At 50.6% G+C, this 12,225-nt stretch overlaps 1 protein-coding gene across 2 annotated transcripts in view; it reads left to right on the forward strand.

Annotated features, from left to right (window-relative positions):
• Nucleotides 1–12,225, forward strand: part of LRP5 (LDL receptor related protein 5) — a 131,392-nt gene that overhangs the window by 97,207 nt on the left and 21,960 nt on the right. For both annotated transcript variants that reach the window (XM_049892662.1, XM_049892663.1), the window contains exons 14-16: nucleotides 7,557–7,759; nucleotides 9,471–9,661; nucleotides 10,335–10,544. In XM_049892662.1, the coding sequence (XP_049748619.1) occupies nucleotides 7,557–7,759; nucleotides 9,471–9,661; nucleotides 10,335–10,544 (604 nt within the window). The remainder of the gene's footprint in view (nucleotides 1–7,556; nucleotides 7,760–9,470; nucleotides 9,662–10,334; nucleotides 10,545–12,225) is intronic.

Here is a 12,225-nt window from a genome sequence, read left to right on the forward strand (position 1 = left end):
TGCATTTTAAAAATAACAGCTGTAGAGATTCCCGCCTTGGAAACTCGAGGGGGCAGTTCTGCTCTGTCATGTAGGGCCTGTTATGAGTAACAATCGACTTGACGGCAACAGGTTTTGTTTTTTCTTGGCAAACAGCAACTCAGTCCTCCTTCAGTAATAACTCCTCGTTCCCTCCTCCCCCCAGTCCCTGGTAACCACTTATAAACTTTGGTCTCTGTGTGTTTGCTTATTTTAGATATTTCATGTAAGTGGGATCAGTATTTGTCCTTTTCACTACTACAAAAAACCAAAAGAGACCTACGTAAGTGGAAAAACATACCTTGCTCATGGATAGGAAGACTTAACATTGTAAAAATGTCTGTTCTACCAAAAGCAACCTATAGATACAATGCAATTCCGATCCAAAATCCAATGACATTTTTTAACGAGATGGAGAAACAAATCTCCAACTTCATATGGAAAGGAACGAGGCCCCAGATAAGTAAAGCATTACTGAAAAAGAAGAACAAAGTGGGAGGCCTCACTCTATCTGATTTTAGAACCTGTTATACCACCACAGTCGTCAAAACAGCCTGGTACTGCTACAACAACGGATACATAGACCAATGGAAGAGAATTGAGGATCCAGACATAAATCCATCCATGTATGAGTAGCTGATATTTGACAGAGACCCAAAGTCCCTTAAATGGGGAAAAGACAGTCTATTTAACAAATGATGCTGGCATAACTGGATATCCATCTGCAAAAAAATGAAACAAGACCCGTACCTCACTCCATGCACAAGAACGAACTCAAAATGGATCAAAGGCCTAAATATGAACTCTAAAATGATGAAGATCATGAAAGAAAAAATAGGAACAACGCTAGGAGCTCTAATACATGGCATAACCAGTATACAGAACATTATTAAGAATGCAGAAGAAAAACTAGATAACTGGGAGCTCCTAAAAATCAAACACCTATGCTCATCCAAAGACTTCACCAAAAGGGTAAAAAGACTACCTACAGACTGGGAAAAAGTTTTTAGCTGTGACATTTCCGATTAGTGCCTGATCTCTAAAATCTACATGATACTGCAAAAACTCAACTGCAAAAAGACAAGTAACCCAACTAAAAGATGGGCAAAAGATAAGAATAGACACTTCACTAAAGAAGACATTCAGGTAGCTAGCAGATACATGAGGAAATGTTCACAATCATTAGCCATTAGAGAAATGCAAATCAAAACTACAATGAGATTACATCTCACTCCAAAAAGGCTGGCATTAATCCAACAAACACAAAATAATAAATGTTGGAGAGGCTGTGGAGAGACTAGAACAGTTACATACTGCTGGTGGGAATATAAAATGGTACAACCACTTTGGAAATTGATTTGGCGCTTCCTTAAAAAATTAGAACTACCTTACCATCCAGCAGTCTCACTCCTTGGAATATATCCTAGAGAAATAAGAGCCTTTATACGAACAGATATATGCACACCCATGTTCATTGCAGCACTGTTTACAATAGCAAAAAGATGGAAGCAACCAAGGTGCCCATCAATGGATGAATGGATAAATAAGTTATGGTATAGTCACACAATGGAATACTACGCATCAATAAAGAACAATGATGAATCTGAAACATTTCATAACATGGAGGAATCTGGAAGGCATGCTGAGTGAAATTAGTTGCAAAAAGACAAATGTTGTATGAGACCACTATTATAAGAACTTGAAAAATAGTTTAAATAGGGAAGAAAATATTCTTTGATGGTTATGAGAGTGGGGAGGGAGGGAGGGAGAGGGGTTTTCACTAATTGGATTGTAGATAAGTACTATTTTAGGTGAAGGGAAAGACAACACACAATACAGGAGAGGTCAGCACAACTGGACTAAACCAAAAGCAAAGAAGTTTCCTGAATAAACTGAATGCTTTGAAGGCCAGCGTAGCAGGGGTTGGTGTTTGGGGACCATGGTTTCAGGGGACATCTAAGTCAATTGGCATAATAAAATCTATTAAGAAAACATTCTGCGTCCCACTTTGGAGAGTGGCATCTGGGGTCTCAAACACTAGCAAGTGTCCATCTAAGATGCATCAATTGGTCTAAACCCACCTGGATCAAAGGAGAATGAAGAACACCAAGGACACAAGGTAATTACAAGCCCAAGAGACAGAAAGGACCACATAAACCAAAGACTACATCAGCCTGAAACCAGAAGAACTAAATGGTGCCCAGCGACAACTGATGACTGCCTCGACAGGCAACACAGCAGAGAATCCTTGAGGGAGCAGGAGAGCAATGGGATGTAGACCTCAAATTCTCATAAAAAGACCAGACTTGATGGTCTGACTGAGACTGGAAGGACTCTGGAGGTCATGGTCACCAGACCTTCTGTTAGCCCAAGACAGGAACCATTCCCAAAACCAACTCTTCAGATAGGGATTGTTGGACTGAACTATGGAATAGAAAATGATACTGGTGAGGAGTAAGCTTCTTGGATCAAGTAGACATATGAGACTATGTGGGCAGCTCCCATCTGGACAGGATATGAGAGGACAGAGGGGTCAGAAGCTGGCTGAATGGACATGAAAACAGAGGGTGGAGAGGAGTGTGCTGTCTCATTAGGGGAAGAGAAACTAGGAGTATATAGCAAGGTGCGTATAAGGTTTCCTATGAGAGACTGACTTGTAAACTTTCACTTAAAGCACAATAAAAATTAAAAAAAAAGATTTGTCCTTTTATGGCTGGCTTATTTCACTCAGCATCGTGTTTCCAGTTTCATTCATGTACTAGCATGTATCAAGAATTCGTTTTTCTTTATGGTTGAATACCGTCCCATTGTATAGATACACTCACTGCATTTGGCTCATTCATCTGTTAATGGACTCCTGGGCTGTGCCCACTTTCGAGTTGTTGTGAATAATGCCGAAATGGATGTTGGGGTATCTGTATGTCAGTGCATTGGAGAAAATTTCAAAAGTCGTGTTTTAGCAGGGATGACTGTACTTAACATGGGGTCTGTGTGAAATCGTCCAGAAAGGATGCTCTCCCTGCAGCCTTGGGGCCTCCCAGCATCTCCACTCTGTGGGATTTACACTTAGCTTTACCCAAAGAGGGGCCGTGGTGGCATAGTGACGAGGTGTTTGGCTGCTAACCAAAAAGGTCAGCAGTTCGAATCTGCCAGCCACTTCTTGGAAACCTTATGGGGTGGTTCTGCTCTGTCCTGTATGTTCGCTGTGAGTTGGAATTGACTTAACTGCAGTGGGTTTTACCCAAAGAATTTGGTCTTTGTCTTTTGTTTCTAAGAGGTAAGTTACCTCTAAACCCTTGGAATTTCCCCCATGATTAGAGTCTGCTATCCAGAAGGACTCCAGACCATACCTGAGAGTTTATGCTAATGAGACGATTCAGGTTGGGTGGATGGGGGCTGGCCAGGCCAGGAGGACCCACCAAGTGATTTCAGCCCAACCTCAGGGGAGGGGGGCTGGAAGTCGAATTCAACCAGGTGAGCAATGATCCAGTCAATTAGGTCTATCTATACAGTGAGACCCCAGTGTAAGCTCTTTGGACATGGAAGCTCCATGGGCTTCCTGGTTGGTGACAGACATCAGTGCACAGGGGAGGGGAGCACATCTTTGGTGACATAGAAGTTCCATGTTGAGGACCCTCCCAGACCTCGCCCCACGTGTCTCTTCATTGGTATCCTTTTGGCTATGATAAACTGTAATTGTAAGTAGAGCACTTTTCCTGAGTTCTTCGAGTCGTGGAACCCAAGGAGTAGTGGGAGCCAGCAGGTCAGAAAGAGGGGGCCTGGAAAACCCCTGAGCTTACTACTGACATTGTGAAGGGGTAGAGGGAACCCCCACATTTGTAACCAGCATGTCAGAAGTGAGGGTGCTGCGGAGACCCAGACCTTGTGGCTGGCATCCTGAGGAGGTCTTGGGGAAACCCTGAGTTTGCAGCCAGCAGGTCAGAACTGAGGGTATCATGGGGACCCTTGAGCTTGCGGCTGGTGTCTTAGATCTTGGGCCGACTTGGCAGTCTGGAGAACGGTGCCCTTTCCCCTGTGAACTTTGACCTCGCTGCAGGTGGTTGGGGTCCAGGTAAGAAGTTGTATTTGCAGCTCAGGGCAGAATGGAGGGGAATGGATTCTTTCAGTAACCAGTCCTGTGACCGGGGAGGGTGGAGCCCAGCATGTACCAGTTAGTGCAGAATTCAGGGACACCTGGGCTCACGTACCCATTTCCAAAGACTCAATTCACAAAAGCTGCAGCAGCTCCAAGTGGTGGCTTTCTCTGTTGAGTGGTCAGGGCAGGAGTTGTGCCTATATTGCAACAATGCAGAGGCATGCTTGTCCAGAGAGATTTTCTGGGGGGTCCCCAGACTCTGTAAAGTGGATTCTGCTGTTCCACATGCCAAACTGGGGGTAGATGCTGTCTCAGTGGCCTGGGCGTCTTTTTAACAGAATACTTCTCCAGCATCATTTTATTTTAAAGTGAACAAGTCATCAGATGGGGCCTCTGGGGTCTGTGTCCTTGGTTGGTGGTAAAAGTCAACAGCTAAAATTCCCACATGAGCCTTTAGATTCTCTCCAGGAAGCTCCTCTCTCTGGGAGCGGTGGAGATGGAGGAAATGGATGTCTTTCATCTCTGTGGGCACAGAGGACAGTCGCACTTGGGAGTCACCTTCTGGAGAATGGGAAGGTGTTAATTGATGGATAGTGGCTTCCTGCTGAGAAAGCTACTGGGCGCAAATTGCCTTAAAGTCTCTTTTAAGAAGCATTCTTTTATGGTGGGTGGAAGACTTTGAAGAAAAAGCCTCTTAGGAACAACTTCTGGGTTTCCCCTTAATTTGGAAAACATACCCCTCCCTGAGTGTCACCAGTGGTCCATTGTCTGGGCTTCTCCCTCTGGTGGCCCCTGCTTTATTCTGGATCCTTTCCTCTATCCCTTCAGCTGAAAGATGCCCCTTTAAATCATTATCCCCTTGGCTAAGGTTTTGAACTGGTGAGGAGTGGAGTTGTCGGTGCTATCGAATAGGATCTTGGTAAGAAATTTTACATTCGTGTAGATATTATTACTTATGTAATATAATAATGTTTACGTTGGGCCAATCTGCTGCAAAAGACATCTTTAAGGTGTTGAAAAGCAAAGATGTCAGTTTAAGGACTAAGGTGCGCCTGACCCCAAGCCATGGTGTTTTCAGTCGCCTCATATGCATGCGAAAGCTGAATGATGAATAAGGAAGACTGAAGAAGAATCCATGCCTTTGAATTGTGGTGTTGGCAAAGAATATTGAATATACCCTGGACTGCCAGAAGAATGAACAAATCTGTCTTGGAAGAAGTACAGCCAGAATGCTCCTTAGAAGCGGGGATGACAAGACTTCATCTCACATACTTTGGACATGTTGTCAGGAAGGATCAGTCCATGGAGAAGGACATCGGCCCTCTGGTCAGCAAAAAAGAGGAAGACCCTCAACGAGATGGATTGACCCAGTGGCTGCAACAATGGGCTCACACACAGCAATGATTGTGAGGATGGGGCAGGACTGGGCAGCGTTTCGTTCTGTTGTACGTGGGGTCGCTATGAGTCACAACCAACTCAAAGGCACCTAACAACACAGGAAAACTGGGACTCAGATCTCATGACGCTGGCCAGCCGTGAAACGGCCTTCTCCTCTCGGGTTCCCTCTGCCTGGGCGAGCGGTATGGGTGTGTGTCGCTCCATGCAGGGCATATTTCTAAGATGGTTGTTCTGACGTCTGGGGCCCTGGGGACTGATTTTATACCCTGTTCCCACAGACCCACCCTCCTCAGCGATCCTGATTTGGGCAGATCTGGTGGGAGCCTCCATGCCCTGGGCTGTGGTTCCCAGCCAGAGAGTACTGGGGCTTTTGGGAAAGGAACACGCCCCCCAGTTTGAGTTGGCGCACGGCTCATAGAGCAATGACCCCAAGTCTTTGGGGCTGTGAGTGTTGCTACCTACAGAGCAATCCGAGGAGCAAAGAAGAAAGACAGCGTCTCAAACCAGTCTTCGTGGATGGCTATTCCAGATTCATCTGCAGTCGCCATCTACCCAAGGCTCCGTGCTCAGTGTTCCAACGGGAGCCCTGCTCTTCCAGCTGCCCACCAGGGCTGGACCGTGTGTGGGAGGGGGCTTTGGAGGTGGGGAGGCCTTTCAGGCTGAGCCCAAGAGGCTGGCCCTGGGGGTCGTTGTCAGTTGCCGGCAGGTTGGCTCAGACTTATAGCAGCCTTTTGTACAACAGGAGCATTGCCCGGCCCTGCGCCATCTCCATGATTGTTCGGAAGGTTGGGACAGGTGAACACCTCTCTTCACACCTCTTGTCCTTGGTAGCAGACTGGCGATCACAGGCCCCTCCTCCAGCCAGCTTCTCTCTTCTCTCCGGTTTTCTTGGACTTACACTTCTGGACTAAGACCCTCAAATCTTGTCTTTTATAAATTTGGAATGCCAGGAGAAGACCGTGAGGAGGCCCCATGTGGTCAGCCATTCCGTGTGGGCGCAAGGGCAGGGGACAGGGTGGAGAGCACGTGCCTAGGGCTGATTAGCCGGGCCTGAAGGCTTTGCTGACTGGTGGGACCCTGAAATCAGAGTTCATTTACGGCCACACGTCAGGAGCTGTAGGGATCACCCTGCACCCTGAACCCCAGCAAGCAGTGGCTGATTTGAGAGGAAGCATCCCAAAACTAGAGTTGGTGTTTTGACTTTCAGTCTAAACTCAGGAACCGGGCCCTCTGCCTTTCTCTGCAGTGCCTTTTGGTTTTCTCCGTTTTATTGTGGTAAAGTATATATAACAAAGCTTTGCCATTTTAAGTCTACAGTTCAGTCACATCAACTCCATTCACCTATTTCCACAGGTTTTCCTCACCCCAAACGGAAACTCTGTACCCATTAAGCAATACCTTCCCATTTTCTCTTCTCCCCACAAATCTGTGTCTGTCTCTGCGTATGTCTATTCTAGATATTTCATATATGTGGGGTCACACAGTGTTTGTCCTTTTCGGTCTGACTCACTTCACTCAGCTTGATGTTTCCTCCGTTCGTCAGTCTGCTAGCATGCATTAGAGCTTCGTTTCTCTTAATGGCTGAGTGATATCCCATTATAAGTACATACCACGTTGTGTTTGTCCACTTCTCCGTCGCTAGGCATGTACGTCGTTGCTACCTTGTGGCTGTTGTCAATACTGCTGCAGTGAACATTGGGGCACAGGTGTTTGAGTGAGTCCCTGCTTTCGACTCTCTTGGGTATATGCCCAGGAGTGGAATTGGTGGGGCCTATATAAATTGTGCATTTAACTTTTTGAGATACCACCAAGCTGTTTGTCACAGCATCTCCACCATTTTACATTCCCACTAGCAATGCACAAGCGTTCCAACTTCTCCACGTCCTCAATACACCTGTTATTTTCTGTTTTTCTGATAACAGCCTCCTTAGTGGGGTGAGGTGGTTCCTCAGTGTGGCACAATGCCTTTTCATGCCCTCGAGGGCAGCTGGGCACCCACGCGGGGCTTCTGATGGCCAAGCTTTGCTTTCTTGCTGTCTTACAGCCCTACGTCTTGACTTCGCCTGGCCAGAGCTCAGACCGGCAGCCCCATGACCTTAGCATCGACGTCTACAGCCGGACGCTGTTCTGGACGTGCGAGGCCACCAACACCATCAACGTCCACCGGCTGAGCGGGGAGGCCATGGGCGTGGTTCTCCGTGGGGACCGAGACAAGCCCAGGGCCATCACCGTCAACGCGGAGCGAGGGTAGGAGGCCAGTGCATGGGCAGTTGGGGTGATGTGGGCATGGGGGCCCCCCTGCACCCCACCGGGCATGCCAGACCACATGCCGGCCAGACTGACCCCTCAGCAAATGCCAACCTCTAGGAGGCTGGAGGGATTTTCAGCCCTAACATTGCAGGATTCCCAGCACAAGCAGTCAGAACAGAGATGGAAACCATAGACCCAGTCTCCATCACACAGGGAGACAGAGACACTGACAATAAGCTTAACAGAAAGCGTGGTAGAGGTGTCTCAGCCCCCTAGTGCCGCTGTAACAGAGGTACCTCAAGGGGGGGGGGGCTTTAACAAACAGAAGCTTATTTTCTTACAGTTCAGGAGGCTAGAAATCTGAATTCAGAGCACCAGCTCTCTCTCTTCTCTGGGGGAAAATCCTTGTCTGGCATCCTTCTCAGCTCTCTTTGGAGATCTCCAGCTAGCATGTATCTTTCCCCATTTGTGCTTCTGTGCCTGATCCACTCTTTTATATCTCAAAGGTGATTGGCTTAAAATACACCCTGCACTGATCATGACCTCATTAACATAACAAAGAAAACCCTATTCCCAAGTGGGATAACTTCCTTAAGTATACTGGTTGCATCCTGTGGATTCTGACTCATAGTGACCTTATAGGACAAAGTAGAACTACCCCACAGGGTTTCCAAGGATGGAGCCCTGGTGGTGCAGTGGTTAAGAGCTCAGCTGCTAACCAAAAGGTTGACAGTTTGAATCTAGCAGCCGCTCCTTGGGAACCCCTTGTGCCAGTTCTGTTCTGTCCTGTAGGGTTCCTATGAGTCGAAATCAACTCATTGCAATTTTTTTTTTTTTTTTTAAATCTTCATAGAAGCCGACTGCCACATCTTTCTCCCTTGAAGTGGCTGGTGGTTTTAAACCACTGACCTTTCAGTTAGCAGCCGAGTGCTTAACTACTGCGCCACCAGGGCTTCCTATCTCAAGTACTGTCCCGTTGTCCGCTGCCATGAGGTCAATTCCAACTAATAGAACCCTAGAGAACAGAGTAGAACTGCACTATAGGGTTTCCAGGGAGCGTCTGCTGGATTTGAACTGCCGACCTTTTGGTTAGCACCCTGAGCTCTTAATTACTGCGCCAACAGGGCACCCTGTAACCCAATGGTAGGTCTACAATATGTTGAGAGTTTCTAGTTAGGCTTCCTCAGTGGCCCTTCCAAATTCACCTGCTGTCAGTGTGTACCCAGGTTTCCATGGGGTCCCACAGTAACCAGTCCTGAGATCAGGCTAATATAAGAAGTCCTGCAAAGCTAGCAGAAACAGGTTCTGGGCTTTGGCGGACCTGACTGTGCATCTCAACTCCACTGCTGGGCCACCTTGGACAGGGGAGGCGGACTCTCAGAGACTCAGTTTCCCTGTCCATGGAACTGAGGCCAGCAGCAGCACCAGCCTCTGTGGCACGTACAGAGGGCTTGGAGCAGAAGCTCTCAGTATTTAACGAGCTGCCCTTGAGGCTGGGCTCCCAGAAGGCCCGGGACCGTGGAGCAGCTGCAAGGGGGCTTGATCTCTCAGCCTTTGGAGCCAGACTGAGAGGCGGGGGCTGTCTGACAAGTAAGTTCCCAAAGCCACAGGGCCAGGGAACAGTCTTGAGCTTCCAGAGGCTCGGTCCTGGCCGGGCGTGGGAGAGTGATATGGCGGAAGCTCACCCTCGCTCCCCTCCTGGCCGCAGGTACCTGTACTTCACCAACATGCAGGACCGCACGGCCAAGATTGAGCGTGCTGCTCTGGATGGCACGGAGCGCGAAGTCCTCTTCACCACTGGCCTCATCCGCCCCGTGGCCCTCGTGGTGGACAACAGGCTGGGCAAGCTCTTTTGGGTGGATGCAGACCTGAAGCGCATTGAGAGCTGCGACCTGTCAGGTGTGGGCCTAGGCCGCCCCAGGAGTCCTCTGCCAGAATCGGGTCTGTCAGCTGCCCATAGGCCTCACCTTCCCAGAAATACCCCGGCCTGCCTTTTCAGTGACCGTGCAGCCATCTCATTGTGAAGGCCTGCTGCAACCCTGGACCCCTGGGTGCTGTGCTGTGGGCTTTATGTACACTGCACACGATCCTCACCCAGTGGGTTCCTGGGATCTTGAATGAGCCCCACGTGGCAGAAGCACAGATGAGGCTCAGAGGGGGTGAGCGAGGTACCCAGGGTCACACAGCACAGGGAGCAGAGTAGAACTCCCACTCCAGCCTCTGCCTCCAGTGCCCATGCTGGGAGCCACTCTGCTGGGGAGGCCTTCCCAGGAGAGAAGCCTGATACCTGGAGGAGCGCATAGACCCCATGGTTTCTCCTCCATACCACAGGGAAGGAAGGCACAGTGACCAGGTCTGAGGCTGGATGTTAGCCGTAATCCCCACACCAGCCTCACTGCCAGGCTGGTCCAGGCAAGGTGCCCCATGGCTTGTCCTTAGATCTGCCTGCTTCTAGAGAATCCATACCCAGCACTCACCCCACCCAGACCCTGGCAGCCCCAGCCTCCCTGGCAGCCCCAGTGGCTGAGCTCTGGTGGTCAGCCACCATCAACGTGGGCCCTTGTCCCTGCAGGGGCCAACCGCCTGACCCTGGAGGACGCCAACATTGTGCAGCCCGTGGGCCTGGCCGTGCTTGGCAGCCATCTCTACTGGGCTGACCGCCAGCAGCAAATGATCGAGCGCGTGGAGAAGACCACCGGGTACCAGCGGACACGCGTACAGGGCCGGATTGCCCACCTCACCGGCATCCATGCCGTGGAGGAAGTCAGCATGGAGGAGTTCTGTACGTTGGGGGGGGTGGGTGGGATGTGTGGGGCAGGGGGCAGGTGGAGGGTGTGTGCTGGGGGGGTAGATGGAGTGTGGGGTGCTTGCTGTGCAGGGGGGCACCAGCAGTGAGGGGTGTGTGGGATGAGGGGGCGGGCCATGAAGGGTGGTGCCGGTAGGGGACATGTACGGAGGGGGGTGGCAGGCAGGGGGCATGTACGGGGGGGCAGGCAGGGGGTGTGTGTAGGTGCCAGGTTGGGGGGGGCAGCTGATGCAAGGAGGACAAGTGGGGGGGGTGGTGAGGGCCGGCTGTGTCGGGGGATGGGGTAGGGAGCAGGTGGAGTGTGTCAGGTGTGGCGCCTGCAGGTCCATGGATGCCTGGGCCCAGGAGAGTGGGCCTTTGCCCAGAGCAGAGACCCAGCCCTAGCCCTGACCCGGCCCAAGCCTGTACCTGCAGGAAGACAGGCAGGTCTAGGCAGTGCATGGCCCATCTGACCTCAAGTAGGAGGTGGGTTCAGTGGGGGTGTGATTGCATCCGCAGCACTGAACGTTGCCCCTTTGGGGTTCAGCGAGATGTCCAGATGTCCCCAAAGGCCTCCGTGCCCAGTTTCTGTTGCTGACTAACAAATGGCTGCAAACTGGGCGCCTGGGAGCCTACCCTCTTCTCACCTCACGGTTCTGGGGGTCGGGGCTCGCCCAGGGACTCATGTGGCCAAGTCAAGGTGGTGACCCACAGGGCCCACGCTCACTCAGGTTGTGGGCCATCGTAGGACTGAGGCCAGTGCCACTGTCAGCTTCTAGGTCACTCTTAGGTCCTCGCCCCAGTACCCAGCCTCTCTCCAGTGGGCACCTCCCTTGGGGGAAGCCCCTCCCACATTGTCTTCTGACCTCAGCCTCAGCTGGAGAGAGCCCTCTGCTGTAGAGGGCGCCTGTGATTAGATGAGGCCTACCCCAGCCTCATCTCTTCTGTGATGAGCTCAGCGTCAGCTGGCCTTAATCACACCCGCAGATCCCTTTTGCTGTGTCAGGTAGCAGTCGCAGGTGCAATGCCTTGTCACAGTCACGGAGCTGGGGATTGGCCAGGAGATGGGGTGTCTGGGCCAGGGGCATGCAGGGTCTCTGCTGTCCACAGCTTCTCAGCCTGGGAGAGGGGCCTCCCCAGCTGGGCCCTCTGCGTGCTCCCTGTCCCTCTTTCCATCTGTCTTTGTCTGTCTCTGTCTCTTACTGCCCTGGATAAGTGAAGCTGCTGGCTAAATAGCTTCTGGATAATCTATTGACACAGGTTAGGATGTCCATGTTTTCCTGGCTCCGACACCATCCTTAGCAAAGGTCCAGACTCTTGCAGGTCATGGCCTTCAGGTTTCTGGCAAATGATCAGATGGTGGATGTCGAACTTATCATTGCCCGAGCCTGCTGCTGTCGGCAGGAGCCCAGGCCTCAGAGCAGCAGCTCCTTGGAGCTGAAGGGACAGGAGTGCCAGGAAAATATTCAGAGCAGGGATGGGGCTGGACACTGGGGATGTCCCAGGAGTGCTAATGTTTAGGGTGACACAGAGAATCTCCTTGTTTTTTGCGAAAGCAGGAAATACCTAGATGAACGTTCCCATGCTTGCTTGAGACGTGGACCCCAGCCAGCTTTCCCATAAGGTCTAATAGCTAGCCACTAAACCAGGCATCGGCATCCAGACTGTGTCTGTTGTG

Source organism: Elephas maximus, chromosome 7 (genome assembly GCF_024166365.1).
Source record: "Elephas maximus indicus isolate mEleMax1 chromosome 7, mEleMax1 primary haplotype, whole genome shotgun sequence".
In the NCBI taxonomy this organism is placed as follows: Eukaryota; Metazoa; Chordata; class Mammalia; order Proboscidea; family Elephantidae; genus Elephas; species Elephas maximus.